This window comes from Idiotropiscis lumnitzeri, chromosome 6 (genome assembly GCF_059441095.1).
Source record: "Idiotropiscis lumnitzeri isolate Australia: NSW breed Sydney's pygmy pipehorse chromosome 6, RoL_Ilum_1.0, whole genome shotgun sequence".
Classification (NCBI taxonomy): Eukaryota; Metazoa; Chordata; class Actinopteri; order Syngnathiformes; family Syngnathidae; genus Idiotropiscis; species Idiotropiscis lumnitzeri.
Window position 1 is genome coordinate 20,987,339 of NC_142396.1, and position 22,510 is coordinate 21,009,848.

Genomic DNA, 22,510 nt, shown 5'->3' on the forward strand with positions numbered 1-22,510 from the left:
GCGCCCTGCGGTCTCGACCCTCCGGCCTTATTCAGAAAAACTGTCGGCCCCCACTAATTGCCTGCAACCTGACCTGCTCTAATGTGTACTGTCACGGAAGGCTCAAACAGTAATCTATATTTGTAGAAAGAATGATGGCGCCTTCCCAGTTAAGGTGAAGACCATCCATCTTCAGCAAGTCGGGTCAGCCCCAGAAAGAAAGCCAATTATCTGCAAACTGCAGTCTCTACTCACTACACTGATTAAGTGAGAATAATCTGATAAACTTCTAATCATTGCCTCTCGCAGGCAAGCGGCCAGAGACAATTACGCAACTCATCTTTCTGGTGAGATCACAAGTCCTTGCGATGTTTTTCTTTGTGATCTTCGATTGCCTCATCGTAGTAGCTTTGGAGCCGACGTGTATATCAGAGTCGCTAGCGTTGCTTGCACTACGCTCGTGTCTAGGTCTCGTGCCTGCCAGCTCCCCAAGGTTAGCTTCAATGTCAGGTGCTCTGGCCCCCGGAATACACATTACTAAGGCTGGATTTTCAATCGTAATTTGCGGGTAATGCAGTCACCTATAGCTAAAGTGTGGGAGCCAGAAGACCAAGGTGGAATGGAACTGCTATGGGTCTTAACAGGCTCACGACGATTAGCAAGCCGCTTACGGCCAATGCTACCCAAACTAGCTGGTTGACGATACCCCAGGCTATCTGACGAGTCTGCCTCATTTACGATTTCCATATTATTCTGATCTAGCTGACTGACACGTTAGTCTAGCAGGGAAAGCCTTTCACTGTGAAGGATGCATGTGGTGCACAAAACCATAATTGCGTTTACTCGCCTGGGGGATGAAGGCAGCCGAGGACCCTCCCAGTCAGTCGCGTATGCACCGTCGAATGGAACACTACTCAAAACAAAAAGGGGAAAAACAGACGAATCTTATTACACAACTCCAAAAATGGACATGACAAAATTATTGGCACTTTATCATAATTGTAAGAAATAATTGATTCGGAAGCATTTCATGCTGGTTTATTTAGTAATTAAACTCGCCTGTAGCAAGTAACAGTCGCTGGTAATTTAACAATCACACTTGGAGCCAGTTAAAATGGGAAACGGGTGTGTCCTTCTGGGAGAATGTTCAGTGGACTGATGAGAACAAAGTACATCAGTAAAGTTTCCCAAAAAGGAAATGAGGCCTTCAGCGAAAAGAACACGGTACCTCCGGTCAAATAGAGGTTTTGAGGTTGACTGTGTGCAAGACATCATGAATTCTGAAGGCTACTAAAGAAATTTGAGGCACAATGTAGGACCCACCAGGCAGGAAGCTTGGTCTCCATCAGAGGTCATGGATCGTAAATCAGAGAGTGACCCAAAGCACACTTCCAAAAAGGTACCCAAGATGGCTTTAGACAAAGTGTTGGAGAGTTCTGACGTGGCCAGCAATGAGTCCAGATCTAAATCTCAGAGAGCATATGCGGAAGGATTTCAAAACAGCAACTGGGAAGAGGCACCCTTCAAATGTAAGAGAGCTGCTGGCAAAAAAAGATAAGGCTAGAATTCCAGCAGAGAGGTTAAAGAAATGTGTTGATAGTTTCAGGGTGTTAATTATTTCAGCATTTTTTTTTTCAAAAGGATGTGCTATCAAATGTTGAGTTGGGGGGGGTGGCAATTATTTTGTTCATGAGTTCTGTGTTTTTTTTTTTCTCTTCTTTTTTTGTGTTGTTCCTTTTGCCAACTAAAGCAGTAAACGTAAATACCGTTGAATTTGTAATTGGTATGACTTTTTGGGAGAAGTGGTTTATTATCTAACAAAAGCACAGGGGTGCCAATGTCATGGACCATAACTGTATGTAATTGATGATTTAGGATTTCTAAAGACCGTAAATTCAATCTCTTACAAGAATTTCTGAGGAGCAGTGCTGAACGGATGTGATTACTAAATGTAATGGGTCTTGTCTGTCTTCAGGCAAACCACAGTAGAGAAGCTGCTGTCTCATATCTTCGATAAGGAGAAGAATGACTCTGCCATTGTCAGTGTTATCCAGATCCTTCTTACATTGTTTGAGACAAGACGACCAGCGTATGTCCTCATCTTTTCTATTCTTTCTATTTCATTTTAGACATGTAAAACACATTAGTAAGACCCCAAATATTGTAAATTAATAAGAAACATTACAAAAACAAAATCAGGTCTATCATGTAAATATTTTAGAGGCGAGATTAAGATTTTGTAATTCCCTGCTTTTCTTTTAGATTAAGATATTGCTGCAACAGAAAACACAAAAAACTTACAGGGCAAAATGCCTAAATTTAGACATTCCCTCGCAATTACATGACAGCGTTCCCACACTTTTCGTGTGTGATATGTTCCATTACGAAACCCCCCATATGGTTCCCACCCTTCTGAACACTTGGAACACTTCATAAATGAAGCTTTTAAAATGCACAATGTGGAATAAATACAGAGCTAATGTTAAAGGTGACGAGCTGTCTAATTTTCAATGTCTTTTTCATTGTCTTTTTGAAAAATTAATTTCCCCTAAAACAAAAATTGCAAATCGAATTTGTTTTTGCCTGGTCTGACTTAAAGAATCAGAATCGGAAATCCCTTTATTGTCATTGTACTCAAGTGTGCAACGAGATTAGAGAGCTCCCCACTCCAGTGCAATACAACAATAATTTAGATAAATATATAAATTAGATAAATAAGAGAATAGTTAGTGCAATGGAAAATAATACTGAATAGGGTATATAAAAACACATCACGTTGCTGTTCTGCAAGGTACGGGTGGTCGTGTGTGTGTGAGTTTAGAATGGAGATGGCTAAAGGAATAAAAATAGCATGAAAATGTAAAGTAAAGTAAAACTTCAATACATTAAGTTACGGTCATAAATGTAAATATGTTATAAAATGAATCTGCAAAGTCGCAAGAGAACACTTTTTACAAAGCTTTACTGACAATGTTATGGGTGGCTGTTTCTCTTCAAGGTTTGAGGGCCATATGGAATGCTCCCCTAGAATGTCCAACCCTTCATTCTCAGTCAACCATAGCATCTTGGAGGCTGTAAGACCGCGACTCAAAGACTTTCATCAACTACTGCTGGATCCCCCAAAGGTAGACACATCATACTAGTTTGTGGTTAATTTCCAAGGATTAAGATTAGTACATTTATGTATCAAATGAGGTATACTGTACCTTGCCACTTCCAAGATGATATGGCTGGTGCATACATTATATGGCTGATGTGCCTGGCAAAGCTAAGGTGTAGCTCAGAATTTTCTGAGGTCAACCTAACTTCACACTGAACATTATTTGAATCCATCCATCCATCCATTAACCGCTTCTCCTCACAATCGTTGCGGGGGGTGCTGGAGCCTATCCCAGCTATCTTCGGGCAGTCGGCGGGATGCACCCTGAACTGGTTGCCAGACAATCGCAGAGCACACTTAGACGAACAAGCATTCATGCTCACACTCACACCGAGGGGTAATTTAGAGTGTCAACTCAAACTACCATGCATGTTTTTGGACTGTGGGAGGAAACCGGAGTACCCGGAGGTAACCCATGCTGGCACGGGGTGAACATGCAAACTCTACACAGGAAGTCCGGAACCGGAATTTAACCCACGACCTCTGCACTGTGAGGCCATCGTGCTAACCAGTCAGTCCACTGTGCCGCCCATTAATTGAATCCTAAATTCAAATTTGGTGTGCAAAATCATGTTCGTGTCATTCTACAAATGAATCAGTCAATTCATCCAAGTTGCATCGTTCTTTTAGAGCTGTGCCTACATTTTTTTTTATAAATTCAACTCAATAAATTTGCGAAGATTGTGACCCCTTTTTCAGATTTTCTTGGACAACCATTTTTTTTTCAAACCACAGAGTTTTACTTCCATTGACTTTTGATAGTCGTGGACAACGACTATCAAAAGTAAGTAACGTTTTTGACACTGATGCCTAAATGTATTTAAGTTTGAGGCTGAGGTTTCTTGACACAAATTCTTTATTTATTTTAACGCCATGGTCAGCCAAATTGGCATTCATTTGTGTTGGTCTTGGGCAGCGCGTGGCCCAGTGATTAGCATCTGTCAGCCAAAATGTTCTGGGTTCGAATCTCTGCTCAGGCCCTCCTGTGTTGATTTAGCATATTCTCTCTTTGTGCATGGGCTTTCTGTGTCCCACATTCCCAAACCAGGCATTGGAAACTTCATTGAGAACTCCAAATTGTCTATAGTTATGAATGTGTGTCATGAATGGAAAACTGTCCATTGGCCCTGCGATTGGCCAACAACCAGCAACATGACCCAACATGATCTGGGATAGGCTCTAGTGACACATGTTCTAATTTTAAGATCTTCTTGGGGTTAAAAACACAGTCCTGTACAATAAATACTTATTTAAAATGATATATCTGAGTCAAAGGTTTGTGTAAATTCTCTTTAACAGAACGACATGATGAGGACAACGTGGGGGGTGCTCGATCCTCCTGTGGGTAACACTCGGCTCCATGTGGTCAGACTAGTGGTCAGTCTGTTGCAAACCAACACTCCATGTATCAGTGAAGAGCTGATTGACCTCAACACCCTGGGAGTTATACTTGTGAGTATTACACTTTCAACTCTAATTCAATTATAGAGCACAAAACCTTCCTCAGATGGAACAAAGTGCTGTATACATACTGTAAATAGAAGCAAACATAATTTTCACATGATAACCATATGGAGAATTATGCATAATACTTATTAATAAAAATATACAAATATTGTATTAATGAATAGAGTCCGTGACATTGAGACACTCCTGCAGCACCTTTTTTATGTCTTTCGTTAAGTGGTCGCCAACGTTGTGCCTACGGGCACCAGGTCGCCCAAAATAACCACAGGAGTAGCCTGCTTTTACGAATACCTCACCAGAGATGAGACCTAACCTTTTCAAATTGTTGATGATGGTGATAGTGAGAAATTATCATTGTCAACGTCTTCCTCCCACATTCCTTTCTGATCATTCACGAGATCACGCAAGTCATCAGCAAATCTTTTATAACCATAGTTTAGGTCAGGCATCACCAAATAGCGGACCGCGGTCCGGATCCGGACCGACAGATGGTTTGGACCGGACCCATGACCAATCTATGATGAATTTTTTTCAGGGCGCATTCGCAAACGTTGACGCTGCAATTCTAGTTTATACGGAAAAGGCATCACTCATTTGAGCCAATCAAATCTTTTGTTTACAATCCACTGCCAATTGCGCAGCAGACCGGAAGATAGTGCTGCTGACAGTATGCCTTGCTAAAAAGTGTTGTTTTAAATGATTGGACGGAGAAATTTAGCTGCGTTCTGGCTGCTGCCGATTCAAAACCAGTGTGCATCTTATTCTCCGAAACCGTCGCAACATTGCGAAGCGCCACTACGAAACAAAGCACTGCCCTTTTGTGCAAAGTTATCCGCTGAAGTTTGAGGTGAGCACACGCAAAAACATTGAACTTTGAGTGCAGTCTAACAGATTTTTACATTTTCGTATACAGCCCAGCGGCATGCAAACTAATTTTCACTAAAAGTATCATGGATTTTGGGGAAACATAAAAAAGGAAGTTGAGAAGGAGTGCTTAAATGCGGTTGCACAAACATTATTTAAAGGAAAACACAAAGCCCAGATGTGTGAAATAATCTACCAAATGCCAATGGCCCTGACTCCGTTCCAACCCAGATTTAAGTCACTGGCAGGGAGAGTCACAAACTCATTTTTTCTTATTAAGAGAAGTTAAAAAAATATTCAAAATAAAAGTTGGTGTCAAAGCTCATTTTGAATTTGTTTTTCATGAGGACAGCCATTTTTATTGATTGTGTACTGAACATGTTGACTTGTTTTACTTGGATAATTAGGCTTTCCGTTTTTTTTAGGATGATAACTTTGATTTAAGAAAATAAAAGGTAAAAGATGTTAACTCAATGCTTAGCACTTGATATATTTCTGCAGGAGATATTTTACTGTTTTTTTCTGGAATTGGCACCCTTAAGTTCCTGGAGCCACATTTTCTTGAATGTGAAATAAACGCCTCATATTTGTTTGACTGGCAAAGGTGTTTAATGGGAACATTGCTAAATATTTTGTATATAAGTGCACTCTGTTGAAAATGACGAAATATTGAAACTATATAAAAATGTGAACATAGGCTAGACATTAAGGGAAGTTGGACTTTGGTTCGGACCTTTTAATTGGAAGAAATTTTAGTCGTGGACCTCTGTGACTTTTAATTGAATACCTCTGGTTTAGGTCATATCTGCCATTTTGTGTTTTATGATGTCAAGAGGAAAAAATGGGTAATAACTACAACACTGTTTTATTTTTCATAGGATATGTATTTTCGATACATTTGGAACAACTTCCTCCACATACAGGTGGAAATCTGTACAGCTGTGATTTTGGTCATGCCACCTTTCACCACTGAAGTCCAGCTGGAGACGGAACAAGAAAATGCCAGAGAGAGCATCCTCGTCAGACATGTAAGATTAAAATACATCATACGCTGGGCTACAGTATGGTGGGACTGGGTGATATGGCCTTCAGCCATCTTAATTTTATGATATAAAAATTAGACAAGAAGATAATTTTAAAAATTCTTCTTTTACATGCGTCCTATAATTTGAACAATTGATTTAAAAAAAGGAACAAATCTCTTGAAGGCACTGCTCAGCAATAAGCTGGTTGCTGTGTGCACCAGTTAAATATAGCAAACGCATGTTGAAACATCTTTTGATTTAGTTGCTACCTTTCGTCTATTTTGGGTCAGAGTCTGTTAACATGGCACACACTGCTGTCCTGTTTTGAAGCCGTATACTTCCTCAAGTCATACCTGCAAATCCCCTATTGAATGAAGGCTTTACTCTGACTGGCTCATTCCTACCTACAGTAGCAGATATTTGAAAATACACCCAAAGGTCATTGCAGGCACTGCGTTTAGATAATTGCTGTGCTTTTTCACAATGTATCTACTTTGCTGCTTTGAATATTTTTTGGACTGTTTTATTGATTGCTACCTTTCAGAGTGGGAGGGGTGAAATTTACTCTACATGGTGGTACTCGAGTGGTCTGATTCAAATATAAAATGTCACTTAAAAAAAAAAACGGAATCACCACGTAACTATACGTCAGATTCCAGCAATTGCTATTTGATTGTGATCTCTCTGCAGATAATAGTTTTCTATAAGTTGCATTAGAATAAAACATGAAAATGGAAAATTCTGCAAAAGCAGCTCAACTTTATTTTGGGTTCATCAATCAGTTTTCTTGTTGATTAAATGCAAATCACTTACCGAAAGGTAAGTGCACTTGTGCTTTTTTTTTCTCAAAATCAATTGTGCAGATTATATACAATAAACTGTGGTTTTACCAGCAATAGCAGTGTTCGAATGGATACTTTACTAATTTGGCAATTTTCAGCACTAAAAAGCACTAAAACATTTTGTCTATAGCGAATTTGATAATAACGTTCACATGCTGAGCGTTATTCGTTGTTACTTGAGCCCTTAACACGCGTGATATTTTTAGTCAACAGCAAGTGGCAACATGCATTTTAAAAAGTATTAGTTGTACATGAAAAATAATTAAGTTATCAAATTCATCATAGGGAAAATATCAACTTTTTACTGCTAAAAACTGCAAAATGAGTAAAGTATGTCTTTAACAGGGGATCTGTGCAATTTCTTGTTACATGTTTGCCATTTAGTGTACTTAAGATGATTTTTATATCTTATGTTATACTGTGACTGATTATTATTTGATTATTAAAAAGTGATTACGCTGTCCTGATTATATTTCAGTTGAACATTTATTTCAAGGAGCGAAATGTCAGCATTAAATTGCAGTGGAATATTATTTGAAAATACAGTTGTACTGTTTTGATAGATTCTGCTTGCGGTTCTTTGGGTTTAATTTTCTCCAAAACCAAACCTATTCTGAAATAATTTCATACGTTTTGCTAAAGATGTACAAAGCCAAGTTTTATTTTGGATTAACATAGTTAAAAGTTAACTTTTTTTTTTCAATTCTCTCCAACAGTTGTTTCAAAAATGCCATTTCATACAGAGAATCGTTGACGCATGGAACAGTAATGAAAGGGAGCAGTGAGTATTGATTTTTTTTTTTCATTGATTTCTTTTTTATTCATTTGAGTAATTCGTTAAATGTGCGTTGCTAAAATATTTTGGGGTGAGTAAGTGCGTGCGCGTAATCAAGTACAGATGTTTTTATTTTTTTTGTTTCATGTGTTGTCGAAGATGGGCATCTATTTATTTCATGGTTTGGTATTGTAATAAAAGAAATCATAGCGGATTCCCTGAATGGTCTTTTTTTATGGAAAATTGTTTGGACTATACTTTTTGATTTGTGTTTCTAATTATCTTTACCATTATTGTGTGAAGAATAGGATATTTCTATCCCTTGCAATCATTTCTCTAGTTACCAAAAAAGAGTTCTGAGTGGGAACAGGAGTGTGTAAAATCTAGTCATCCAAATTGTTTTGTGTGTTAAAATGAAGAACAGGTGAAGCCAGTAGGAGTGAGGCAGGAAGGCGACAGGATGCCAACAAATGTCCGACTGCAAACTTGATGGGAGGCCAGTGAAGGGTAATGTGGGTGGGTGTGATATGCCACCAGGGCTTTGAGCAGGTGAGAACCCTGGTAGTAGTGGTCTGGGCATAGAAAAACAGCAGAGATGTTCAGGGGGATGAGGTTTAAAATATGTCAGCATCAATAAATAAGGAAGTCGTTTTGGTGGAGGAGGTGATTCTTTGGCTTGATAATGTGCTTCCATTAGTATTGGTATTTTTGGCACGTGAGAGGGCTTTTATTGTGATTTTACTTGGTTGTGGTAGGTCTCCATGCAGACAGTAAGTCAAGAAGCAGCGTTGTGGGCATTCGCCACTGTACAATCATTAAAAAATAAAATTTCAAAAAACGGGAAAAAAGAAAACTAATGAATGTAACACATTAAAGGTCAAAGGCTGCATTGCTTTTGGTTGCTTTGTTTGCTCAACATTTGTAGATGATTTATGTTTTGTTTTTTTTTCATTTTTTTTCATTTAGACTAGAAGGTGGTCGGCGGCGAGGCTACATGGGTCACCTCACTAGAATAGCTAATTCAATACTTCATAACTGTGAAAAAGGCCCTAACGGATTGCAAATACAACAGCTCATCTCTGGTAAGAACACAGACCATTTGCATCACATCTCTATACAGGTAGTAATTATGCAGCAGTTGTAGGGCTCTAGCAATAACACTAAAAGACATTGGTGTAAAACACCAAAGAGGCCTATGTGTTTGAGACGATTTAAGAGAATATTGTGGACTACTGTATTGAAGGCATCACTTAGATCCAGTAGAACCAACACTTTAATCTTATTTTACATCATAATTTAGTCTAAAACCCTTTAAGATCATAAAAAGTGCATTCTTGGTGCTGTTGTTTACCTTAAAACCAGACTGAACTTTCTCAACGACATGGAGTATAAGAAAAAAAAATAAAAACAAGCTTTTTTAAAATTTTTGCTTCAAAATGGTACGGCAGACAACCGGTGTGAAATACATTGATCAAAATTGGTCGTCTGCAGCCAGGGCCTCACCTTTGAAGGCAGCAGAAGACATACAAGAGAGGCCCTGGCTAGGTTTGAAAAATAAAATGAAAAATCTGCTCATATTGTGTATAAGAAAAAAAAAAGAATAATAATAAATAAAGAGATACATGTCACATATTGGGAGAAAAAAAATCCTAATTGACCTGCAGTGTGAACAATGAGCATAGCCTTAGACCAACAGTCATAACAACAAGAAGAGATCATCCAGCATTATAAAGTTATTTATTGCAGTTATCTATGAGCGTGATCTCTCAACCCTTCACCATTTTGAACAGGAATAAGAATTCATATAGCCAACTCACTGGATACTTCTTTGAGAAAGTAGAAGTTTTTCAAGAATTACATATTGCCTCTGAAGATGGTTTAGGTAAATTTGAATAGTTCAAGGATAACTAACTGTTTTAAGGCCAATTCCTCTAGATTTTGCAGTAGATTGAGAAGGGGGTTTGGCATAAAATGATGGATATGAAAGGCAATGGCAAATAAATCACTCATGTACTAAGAAACAGATGTTGAACATGTAGTCCAAGAAAAATAATAATTGAAAACAGAAATTTCATGAAAACTATAAAGAAAGACTCCTTAACTTAATCTACCAGTGGGCAGGAGTCAAGGTATTCCGTATTGGTCACAGAAGATGTCAGTCATTCATTGTCATTTGAAGCTGCTGAAGAGGAGGCTGTAATACCCCTCAAAACTAAGAGGGGCTTTGCTGACAGAGGAAAGAATCATGCATCAGTTTGCCAACGTGACTTAATGCAGTTATTGAAAGCAAAATTGTAACAATTTTTTTTTGTTTACTTGAAAAAAAAAAAAAAATGCTGTGCAAAAATGTTGTTCCAAATAATCTAAGAAGTATTTGTAACTTAATATAAACTGAAATATTGCTCTCTTGTCTAATATTCAACTTTTGATGTCCAATCCCAATTTTTTCGTCTGCTGTAAAAATAAAGAAATTGGCCTCACTTTTCATATGTGCTTTGTATAATGTATATGTGTGTGTCAATGAATGTGATATTCAACTACAATGACCTCACTATATGTGACAGATCTTGAAGTGGAAGACAGAGAAAAATGGGAGGCCTTCATATCTGGGCAGCTGGCTGACACAAACAAGAGAAACACTGTTGACCTGGTGAGTTATCACATGCAGAGTTGATACTCTTGTCAAGTGCACTTTCTAACAGTGCAAAAACATTTTTGCTCGTAATGACCCCTGTAAAACTACTTAGTGTTATTGACATATGATGTTACTTTGATTTTCTGACTGTTTGGAATTAACAAAATTGTTACTCAGTCAGGGGCGTCACTAGTTTTAATTCCCCAGCAGATGTACAGGATGTGAAGCAAGCAGCTAATATCATAGAAGTTTGAAGTTAACCGATTGGATTTGTAGTGTTATTTCAAGTCTATTTTTTATACAGTACACTAGCTCAACCAAGGGATCGAATGCATCACTTTATTTGAGTTATTTTTGGGAGAGTGGAAGTATGGAAGTATTATAGTTGTCGCTCTTGGGCTTGTTCGACCTATATCTCCCCTGTGACCGACTGACGTGACTAAACCTCTCCATGCTTCTTTTGTGACGCATTCACAGCATCCTCTTTCAGTTGGCGTTTGTTTTGGGAGGTTACTCCCTCAAGTCGCCTCTTTAGAAGATAGAAGGCATGCCCTTTCCTGTTTAAATATGGAGAACACATTCATCAGTCTTCCTTCCACGTCTTGCTCTTTGCTTCACTCCTTTGTTGTTTGACAATGTTTTGTATTATTATCTTACATTAAAATTCCCCAAACTGTCAATTGTGATAACTCGTTTAATAAACTTTTAGAGGATTCATAAGAAAAATGAATTGTGTTTTAAGACAGTGTGGTGAATTTAAAAAAGTTTAGATTTTTAATTACTTGCACATAAACCAATTTTTTGCATCCGATGTGCCTGCTCATCATCCATCAAGCGTATAATACAACCAAATATTTTTGTGTGCTGCTGTTTCTCAGAAAATGTGAATTTAAACAAGCCTATCAGATTTGAATCATTGTCTAAATACGAAGGACTGAATGTACCCTAAATATTGCTTCCTTTGGTCTCTTGTCATATTGTTCATCAATGTTATTACTTATTTTTGTCAGGTGACAACACACCAGATCCAGTCCTCAACTGATGATGAGGTTGACTTTAAAGATAGCAGCTTTCACCATGACTCGTCTCTACAACAAGTAAGGTTCTAATTCTAAGACTGACAAATCAATTAACTTCCATGCACGCACGCATGTACAAGGCCCATAGTCGCGCCGAAAAACATGTCTACTAATCTTTTACAGTTGTAGTCAGACGTTAACATTCACTCAACATTACATTAATCTCTGAAAAGGAGGGAAGGACTGCTGGGCTGGACATCATTGAGGGAAGTATTCTGAAGTCATAGGGGCCTTTTAATTTGAAAGCCCGGATACTCTGCATTGTCCGGAACCTCAAGCCAACTGATGACTTCTAGACTAGGAATAAAAACAACTTTATGCTATTTAATGACTGATATTCAATCTAACCCTTAAAAAAAATGCTTGTTACACTCCTGGACGCCCGCATGAAGCAGCATGCAGCAGCAGAGCTTTGTCTCTGTAAGTGCTCCCTGCTCTCCAACACAAAACATTCTCCTCCATCCACCTATCGTCATAAAATTGAGACAAAAAAAGCAACATTTATTCTGTTTGGGCATTACTCAGTATAGTGGGAGTTTGAGTAAATGTGCGTGAGATTTTTTATTTTTTTATGAAATTAACACAACACCAACCAATGTGATTACTTTGTTTGCAACGAAGCAGTTTTCCTTCAGGTTTCAGAAATCTAAATGTAACATAAAAGATTCCAATATACCACAAAATGAATTGTTTGTATTTACTTATGCATTTATTCAGCTCATCTGTCACTGCTTTGGAACTGCTGTGTAGGGATGGCAACTAGTTGCTGGAGAGATGCTTTGCTGCTTCCCAATGACTGTTGGGGTGCAATATTGTTTTTCTGCCCTTTTCGCTCTGACAACTCTCCTTGCATGCTTGCAGTCTGGTTCTATGTGTGTTGTGTAGCACAACATGCAAAAATGCTGTGTGCTGGTTACCTGGCTGAGAAATATTTCACAGGAAAATATTGAGAATTTTATTGCGTTTGAGTGACACCCCCCTTTGTGATGCCCTCAGCAGAGAATCACCCGAGTGAAATATGATTCTAATGTAATATTAACAGCAGCCGGGAACTGCAGCCCATCCTTCACTTGAAACAAGCCATCCTAAACATGGCCTTAGCACAGGGCCCGTGGTATTTATTGGATTCTTGAGTTTATGCAAACGTCTGGCCGCAGCTTTACTAAGTTTGTAGGATCATTTAGTTAGACATCAAACATCTCTGTCATTTCGCATTACGTCTTTTCAATCGTACACACATTTTGACTATGGTGCCTCCTTAAACTGCACATAATTCTTAATTTTTGCGTATTATCCTAATATTGTTCCAATCTTTGTGAACGGCAAAAAAATTTGATCCCTAACTACATCATGTGGGTATATGACTTCTCTTATTCTTTTACTTAGCGTGTGACCTTTGTGCAGTCAAGCAATTTTGTAAATACTCGCTAGCTTGGTATAGGCTCGAGAGCAGGGGCTACCAACCTTTTTGAAACTGAGTTACTGATTAATGCAAAAGTCTACCACTTTAATACATCCTTCTGAATTGACAAGTTAGCTCCAATCACGTTTAATTATTAGTAATAATTAATGGTGGTCTTTGTGAAGAGACACAAGACACAGATTATGTTAATAACTTGTCAACAGTTATTTGATAAGGTAGTAAACTTTTTTTTAAATGATCACTTGTACATTCACATTGTAGAATCACTGCTGATCTCTTTTTAGAAAAGGTCTGTGGGCACCATGTTGGTGACCCCTGCTCGAGACAGTACATCATTAATCAATATTGGTCTTGGCTTTTGCTAGGCGTTTTCTGATTATCAGATGCAACAAATGACGTCCAATTTTATTGAGCAGTTTGGCTTCAATGATGAAGAATTTGCTGATCCAGATGATGTTTTGGAGTGAGTACAATCACTCAACATGTTATAAAATAAAACTAATGGGACAAGACACTGAAGACATTTCAAAGCTGGCAAGCATATTAAATAACTCTCTGACGAACGATTGCATTTTATAGTGCCTGTCAGTCTTTGTGGTCATTCAAAACAGGTACTAGAATTTCCATCTGATGTATTTAGCATAGCCAGACAGTACAGAACCACTTTGAAGTCAATGGTGTGCTGTCCCAGTACTTTTGAGAAATTAGATTTTTTAAAAAGTCTGCATAATACCTACATAAATCTTGCCTTTAATCTTATAGGTGCTTATTTTTGTTCCATCTTCATACCCTTCATAACGCTCATGTTTGTCGAGTATACCAAATATGTTTGCTTGTAGCTCATGTTAAGTAGCCCGTTGCATCAAAATACATTTGTACCACTATTTTATGCATAACGTAGGTCAAAATGGGACGTAGATTAAGTCAGCTATTTATGCGATTGGTTACTCACATGCAATATCTTTTGAATGGTAAAAGGCCTGGAAAACAAGCAGGTCTGATTTTGAAACCAGAATTTCGTGGAGGATTGTTTCGTCAACGTAAACCATGGGTAGGCAACTCCGGTCCTCGAGAGCCACTGTCCTGCCTGTTTTGGATTTTTCCCTCCTCCAACACACCTGATTCAAATGATCAGGATCGTTATCAGGCTTCCAAAGAGCTTGCTGATCAGCTGATCATTTGACTCAGGTGTGTTGGAGGTGGGAAATTGCAAAAACATGCAGGACAGCGGCTCTCGATGACCGGAGTTGCCTAACCATGCCATAAGCTTGCACAGCTTTTCACGGCGGTTTGTAGCATCATTATGAAAGTGAAATCAAAGCACAACTTTGAACTAGCCGGAAAGCGTGGCTTCAAGCTGGTCAGCCAGGCTGCGGGATTTTGAGTGTTACCGGGGGAGGAAAGAAAAAAGCATGCTTATTCCGGAGAAATTGAATGAAATAAATTGTTAGAAATATTCAGAGGAATAAAAAACACCTTACATGACCTGGACATAACTTGAAGTTCTTCATTTTTAAATATTGCCGTAGAATATTGTCAGTTATTATGCATATATATGCTATTTGCGGGCAGGCCCGGTCCGGTCCCTAACCCCCGACTGTACTCAACTGTAGCTTGAAAAAAGACATCCTGCTCACTTCAAACCGAAAATATATTGTTGCAAAGTTCAGGACTTCAAAGATTAAAGATGTTGAAAAATAAAAACAACAAAAAAAATATAGTGGCATGGGACTTTTAATTAAAAATGTCATGAATCATACCTCATTTCTAACACAATCCTCACAATTCAATGTGTATTCACGTCTGTGTTTTTACGTCCCTCATATCATGTTTGTTTCGGTAATTAAGGGGAAAAATAGTTTTTTCATCAACATGAGGGACCTTTGCATTTTCAGAACTGATTTGACTTGTCTTTTTTTTATGAAAATACTTTGTTTTTGCCAACCAACTTGAGTAAACGTTTTTTTTTCTCTCCTATCATTTACTGTTACTGTATGAAAATGACTGCTGAAAAGCTTATTAACTTTAGCATACTAGTGTATATTGTAGCTTCGTTAGAAGCATTGGATGTAAGACATAATGAGATCTAAACTAACCCTATTTTTCTTTAACGTTGCAGTATTCCCTTTGACAGAATATCAGACATCAGTTTTTCGCTCAATACAAATGAAAGTGTAAGTACCGTCATTATTCATCTTGAATATTAATGTAGATGACAAAGTGTATTTCCAGTTGTTTTCAATCGATTTACTGCATCAAAAAGTGAAGTCTATAGTGTTAGTTTGATTCTGAAATCACTGTACAATGCACATCAAGTCAGTCTCAATCTAGAGTTTATTGATGGAAGTAAAATCAACCTTTTTATAAAGTGAAAGATTATCTAAGAAATGTCAGTTGTGAATGTGGAGTTAATGCCGGAGTAATTAAAGTAACTCAAAAAATGGTATTGTTATTCCGTGACAAATATTGACATGATGTAAAAAAGAAAATAGTCAGTCTTAAACTGTGCCTCTTTTGTTTTAAGGTTAATCAGTTCATAAAACATTTTGGGAAGTTCAAGCCTGGCCTTCTTGGTCTTCTTGCTAATGAATGGAGTACTTCTTGTAGTGTAGCATCTGTACTTTTGGTCATGACAATGACCTGTGGAGGTACCATCACTTCCAGCCTATAAACTACACGCTTTGACCCTGTGCTTTAAACAATGATAGGCTATATTATGGATTTTTATGGGTTAGTGTGCTTCACACCAACAGTACTTTTGATAATTCTACCTTTTAGCGAAGGCTTGTTTCACCACTTAGCCCTCAGTTGTGCATCGTCATGACAAAAAAAGGGTGTCTCAATTCTCAGAGGAATTCTCTTTAGTCTATTGTCAGGAACCGGCAACATATAGCCCATGAGTGAGCAAGATGCAGCCTGATGTGAGAACAAGCCCTCTTGTGTGACAACACATAAACAAGGAAAAAATGTTTCCCGGGTATGCGTCAATTTTTCTCTGATGCTTGCCGAGTCGAGAGCATTGTGAAATTGCGCTCTGGCTAGACTTGTTTTCGAAACTACTTCTTGCTGTCTGGGGTACTCACTTCTATACAAAATACCACATAGAGCCAGACATTGTTTTTTTTTTTTTTTATACCTTTGTATGTCTGTTTCCTTGTTCCTTCCCTGACTGAAATTAGAAAGATTAAAATGCTGAGTAGGGATCCAGAGACTTTTTCTAGGTCTTGGGCTGTTACAAGCACATTTGTCTCCAACTTTTGGTAGATCTTGGTGAAACGTCCAGCTGGAGCTGTTTCAGGAGCAGGGTTGTTTTCGTCAACAATGATGGAAAATATTTCGTTACCGAAGATAATAAATCAATGACGAGCTGAACGCGGCTCGTTGATGATGAAATCATGACGTGACGTACATGAATTTGCTGTGACGAGACGGGACGATATTGTTAGAGTGTGGTCCGTCAGACGTTCAAAATTTATGACATCTCTTTCTGTTGTACATGTAATCTGCCTTTCAAAAAATAAAAATTGCTGGTGCAATCAATCCCCGTTTGGGCACGCCCACCACCGGGACAGCTCGCAGGGCGCTTGCGCCGGACCTTGGCGACAGTGACACTCACTAGGCTTTGTTGTGATAACCAAGCTGTTACAAGTAAAGAAGACTATGTTTGAGAGAGTTTGTACTCGTGGTACTGTATTAGAACAAGTCTGCTACAAGTCCATGTTGTTAAAACATTTTTGTTTATTTATGTTGCTTTAAGTGATTCCACTGTTACCACGTTATCTGATCGAAATGCATACTCCTTACTAGTCGATCAGGGAGTCTTTGCTCTTGGGTGGAAACCTTGAATGCCTATTTTGAATAAAAAAGGACTAAAACCTTTTTGAGTTTTCGGCAAATAAAATTATGAAACCTAGACAAAAACTTTTTTTTTTGCGTTTCCGTCAACTAAAACGAGACTAAAACCTTTTTGACTGTTCGTCGACTAAAGCTATCACAAATAGGAACGACTAAATGTGATGAAAACTATTAAGCATTTTCGTCCGAATGACTAAGACTAAATCTAAAATGCCTACCATAAACAACACTGACAACTAAGCACATTTTTTCTCTCAAATGCATAATAAACTAACAAAATATTGATTATTTTGCCATGTGTGTGCAAAATTACGTAAATTTTTGCAAATGTTTAGACCATAAAAGTCACGGCAAGAGCATTGGACGAAATCTATGCTATCACTGGTCATCTTAAATATCTTAAGATGTAGCAACCAAAGTTTCAAGACAATCCCACAAAATCTGTAAGACAAGTTTCTTAAAAAAAAATTTTTTTTTTTTTTTTTTTTTTTTTCATTTCCTTTAGCCCAGTACGTTAGGGCTACCACTACAATAAAAAAAATGCATTCATAGATAGTTTTCAGGCCTGGACTATCATCAAATGAGTGAACTATTTAGAAGATAGGATCATCTGAGTCAAGTTAAAGCTTTTTTTTTTTTTTTTTTGTCACGGTGAATCATCAGACTTTTTGTTGAAAAGTCGTAGTATTCACTTCTGACAATTTTTTAGTCGGTCAACAGGCTTGCTGTAATACATTACAATGTAATTCTTTGCCACTAGGTGGCACCTCAAAATATTGGTATATAGATATCTTACAGGCTACGACTATTTATATACTTGGAAAGTTTTTTGTTTTTTTTCTCAGAATCCAGAAATTTGAGTAGTTGCTAATGTCACAAACCATAGTTTTGGGGTCTTTACAGTTTACACCCAGTTTACACCCTTTCAACATTTGTGACTTGCAGCAGGACGGCAGTAGTTTTTATTCTTCATGGCATTCCAGATGGTTGGACTTACTATTGTTCATGTTTCTAACAAGTATAAATGACATAACAGAGACAAAACCCAAATATCAGATGGCGTGTAGGCATTCAGTGCTATTTATTGTTTGAATGATTTATGAAATATGACACACCTTGGCAACAAAACACACCTGTTCGTCATATTAGTCCATACTTTTGCACGAATGGATGTTAAAAAAAGTCCCATCTAAGTTTTACATTGGACAATGGATCACATTTAAATACGTGGAAACAAAATATTGATCCCTTCTTATAGTCATAGTTATCAAACTGTTTTCGTCTACAGTGAAAATAAATACAGCACTTGACCCATCAGTATAAATGAACTGCTGTGAAAATGAATTAGTTCTGTAGGTTTTCAAAAGTTTTAAAATGGTCCCTCTCCCTTGGTCCTCGTTTCTATTAAGTGATAGTTAAATGATGATTTTAAAAAAAGTGCGTTCCTGTAGATTAGAAAAATAAATAACCATCATCGTATGTGTAGATAAAAGAAACTATTTCTTGACAACTGTAATGTTGGCTTGGTGGATGGATGGATGGATGCATACACGTCATTGTTGTCATTAAGGATTACAGGGGCATGGAACTGCCAATTTGAAGGAAACAGTTTTGACTGGGCTATGTTGTTTGAATGCCCTGCAAAGTAGTTGGTCAAGTCATTTGAATGTTCTGCAATGTTGTTGGAGCGACTTTACCATTGGTTGGAACGACATAGCTCAGTCAAAAATGTTTACTCCACATTGGCAGTTTACCACTTCCGTAAAGGATATTACAATTGTCAGAAAATGTCAAATTAAATTGTACTATTTGCAAACAATGTCTCAATTTCAATTGGCACACAAAGTGGTTGGAGTGAGTTTGAAATGTTGTTTTAAATACTATTTTTTTTTATTAAACTGTAAAGTCTAAATAATAATTACAAAAAAAACTCTCAAAAAAGATATATGTTCATGTAATAACAACCTGCTCAATAGCTCTGCTAGCTGAGTTTACTGTTGTATGTTGTTCAGTTTAGTTGGTTCATACTCATGATCTGTGTGTAATGTTTTTCTCATGATATGATTTCATTTCCCCAGGTGAAAGTAGCTATGTTTGAAGCACGCTGTAGGGAGAAAATCCAGCAGTTTGAGGATGCTGGTTCGGATGAGGAGGATATCTGGGATGAAAAAGATGTCACCTTCATCCCAGAGGCACAGAGGCGCCCCAGGTCAGAAAAATATGCATGCATTTTGACATGGGCCCCGCCACTGCAAATCTAATGGTGTTTTGTGTTGTTACAGAATCAATCAACATATGCATGCACAAACATGTACATTAAGAACGTATGTAATCATGTATTTAGTTCCAAATACTGCACCATGTAGTTAACAGATTGTGACTTTTTTACTTACAGTAAATCTTAGGGCCGCCTGTGTAATGTTGGAAACATTCACAGTGATTCATAATAGTTAAGTGTGCATTGATCGTTAAAAAAAATCAATAAAATGTTCAAATATCATCCAAACTTGATGACGAGTCAGAGTTTGTGCCAGAACCTGACAGTAGACTAACTCGGATTCCCTATATCTCTTCGTGGCAATCAGTTATAACTTCTTATACAGCCTCCTCAGAGGTTCTGCTGAATCTCTTTAGTAAGTATTCGGAACAGTTTAGTGTGCGAGATGACACTCGCTCTTGCTATTCTACGAACTGTCTCTAACTAAAATTTTTCTTTGTCCAAACTGAGTTTACTGCAAGTCTATAAAAAAAAAATACATTTTGAATGGAGCCGCTGCTGGAGGGGTTTCTATTACTGTTAAACATCGCGGCAAAATCGGAAGTATTTCCTGAAGCAATCACACGCGGCACAACAACCAGTGAAGAGTCTGACATCATCGTTTTCGGCTCCTCCCCAAAATGAAACAGCCACTTTATCACTCAATAGACAGTTGGAAGCCTCAGCATGTCTCGTAACATCCCAAATGTTTCCACCTTAGGAGTGCAGGGAGCACGGACAGCGAGGACAGCACTGACTCGGAGGAAGAGGATTCCAAGAAAGACGCGTTTGAAGCGTCTAATCCCAGCTCTGAAGACATTATGGAAGTGGAAACAGGTTTGCTCAACTTAATCTTTTGTATTCTTTGGCAGTATGTGTCTCTTTAGATAGCTTTACTTTTTTACCTAAAAAGCTAATTTACTGGCCATCTACAAAAACATGCACAATAATGTTAAAAGGAAAAAACTGACGGCAAATCTTTAATTTGGGGCAAAAAAAAACATTCACGGGGCGCCATCTTGAGGTCTAACCCAGCTGCACGTGATTTTCTTTTTTGTCTTTTCACGAGCAGTGAATCCTGGCGTCACTCCTGGTGTGTGGGTTCAAGATGTGATCAGGCAGCATGATTGTATCGGGGTCCTTCGGTGGCTTGCGTGCCTGCAGATGGCGTCACGCTTTATAATCTATTTTTTTGCCCCCATGTTTGTCCCTCATAGTTGTTGTATCTTTTATGTTCTGAGTTAATAAATAATCCAGCCATCCATCCATTATCTGAACCGCTTCTCCTCACAAGGGTAGCGGGGGTGCTGGAGCCAATCCAGCTGTCTTTGGGGAGTACACCCTGAACTGGTTGCCAACCAATAGCAGGGACAAACAACTATACCCACTCACAATCACAGCTTGAGACAATTTGTAGTGTTCAGTTAGCCCACTATGCATGTTTTTGGAATGTGGGAGGAAATCCGAAGGAAATGCACACAGGCACGGGGAGAACATACAAACTCACCACAGGAAGGCCAGTGCCCGGAATCGAACCCACAACCTCTGCACTGTGAGGCCATTGTGCTAACTAATTGCCCACCGTGCCTCTTACGAAATGATAATAATAAAAAATAGGGGTGTTCTGATACAACATTTTCCACTTCTGGTTCGATACCGATATTGTGGCCTGGAGTGAAGTCTGATTCCAATATCGTCCAGGATCATCCTTCGGTGTCCTTCATCCCTACTGTAAGACGTCACATCAATGTTCCGTGGCTTTGGGAATCAGATTGTGGTTAATAGTCATGGAAATGTTTTATTAAGAAATGTTTCACACTAGATGCATACATTTTATTCATACAATCTTGCAGCCCGTGTGAATTGTTGCAAGTTTGGCAAAAGAAAAGTAAACGTTCAGCTGCTGTTGTGTCACACGAAGTGCACGGCGGCTTTTTGGGGCGTAGGCGGAAGTGACGTCGGAGCTGCCTAGCCAATGTGACAGTAATGCATTTTTTTAAATTATTTTTTTTATTTAGGAAATCAGAATACACAAATAAAACAGCCTGGGGTAAAAAAATACACAGAAGCAAAGAAATATATTGGAGAAATACGTTATTAAATATGTTAATAATGTTATTTTTAAATAATCAGCAGGCGCGCCGCCATCAAAGGACCCCGACCACATTTAGCAACCCGACTAAATCTAGTACCGACACTGGGCCGAGCGACGTGTGCGTCTGTTTGGGGCTGATGTAAAAGCGGCATTAAAGTTTTATAGGAATGACTCATGTACATGTGATTAATGCAGGTTTTGGAATGAAATTTCAAAGCAGCCACCCGTTATTTTTTTTGTGACAAAAACTTGTATCAATAGCTTTCAGGAAAGTCATTTGGATTTGCAAGGACTCATTTCTGTTTTTTTTTTCTTTTCCCCCTCTTTTGCTTTCATAGACACAGCATGGAGCGGCTATTCTGCTCCAAATTCCAACTCAGAGACAGGCTGGGCTGATTTCTCCAACTTCTCCCCCACCAGGTAGTAATATTGATTGTTCATCCTATCTGCATTAACAAAATCAAAATTCACAAAATCTAAAATTGGGAAAAGAAAAAACTTTTGCAAAATAGATTAATTAAAAATAATTAAATTTACGAAAGTGCTTTTAAAAAATATGAGAACTGAAACTACTTTTTGCAAAAGTAAAACTAACTAGAATTCGAGTGGAAATGTGATAAATCGATCTAATCTATTGTTTTAATTAGCAAATTTGTCACAGATGAAAGCAAGGCCCTAGTATCGTCTCAACGAGAATTCAAGCCACGACTTGGCCAACAAGAGACGGAAAGCGTGACCGTCCGACCTTTATTTAAGACTTTGGGGTTGTGATGCATTTAACTTTCGATCCACTGCCAATATTGTACTTTAGTCTGCAGACTTTTCTTTAGTACCCGTATTTCATTTGTGGCTGGTTGTTTTGGAAAAACAATGATGAGTTTTTACTACATAATACTTATTGTAATCTTTTTTTTTTATATTTAATCATGCACCGAATAAATACACTGTATTAACCAAACTAAAAGGAATAGAATAAAAACTAACAAACCAGCTGTGAACATGAATTAAATATAAATATCCTGAAAAATCCTCTACTAAAATCACCTTGGTCTGC

The 22,510-nt window shown here is 38.0% G+C and overlaps 1 protein-coding gene and 1 pseudogene across 4 annotated transcripts in view; one reads left to right on the forward strand and one right to left on the reverse strand.

Moving 5' to 3' along the window:
• The window catches only part of ppp6r3 (protein phosphatase 6, regulatory subunit 3), a 43,806-nt gene that overhangs the window by 12,883 nt on the left and 8,413 nt on the right, over positions 1-22,510 (forward strand). For 2 of the 4 annotated variants that reach the window (XM_088298294.1, XM_088298295.1), the window contains exons 8-20: positions 1,955-2,068; positions 2,978-3,104; positions 4,439-4,591; positions 6,349-6,498; positions 8,054-8,118; positions 9,079-9,194; positions 10,677-10,762; positions 11,758-11,844; positions 13,615-13,712; positions 15,369-15,423; positions 19,183-19,313; positions 20,083-20,198; positions 21,795-21,876. In XM_088298294.1, coding sequence (XP_088154420.1) covers positions 1,955-2,068; positions 2,978-3,104; positions 4,439-4,591; positions 6,349-6,498; positions 8,054-8,118; positions 9,079-9,194; positions 10,677-10,762; positions 11,758-11,844; positions 13,615-13,712; positions 15,369-15,423; positions 19,183-19,313; positions 20,083-20,198; positions 21,795-21,876 — 1,380 coding nt within the window. The remainder of the gene's footprint in view (positions 1-1,954; positions 2,069-2,977; positions 3,105-4,438; positions 4,592-6,348; positions 6,499-8,053; positions 8,119-9,078; positions 9,195-10,676; positions 10,763-11,757; positions 11,845-13,614; positions 13,713-15,368; positions 15,424-19,182; positions 19,314-20,082; positions 20,199-21,794; positions 21,877-22,510) is intronic. The other 2 variants (XM_088298296.1, XM_088298297.1) reach the window with 2 other exon arrangements.
• On the reverse strand, positions 92-810 carry LOC148335875 (uncharacterized; annotated as a pseudogene).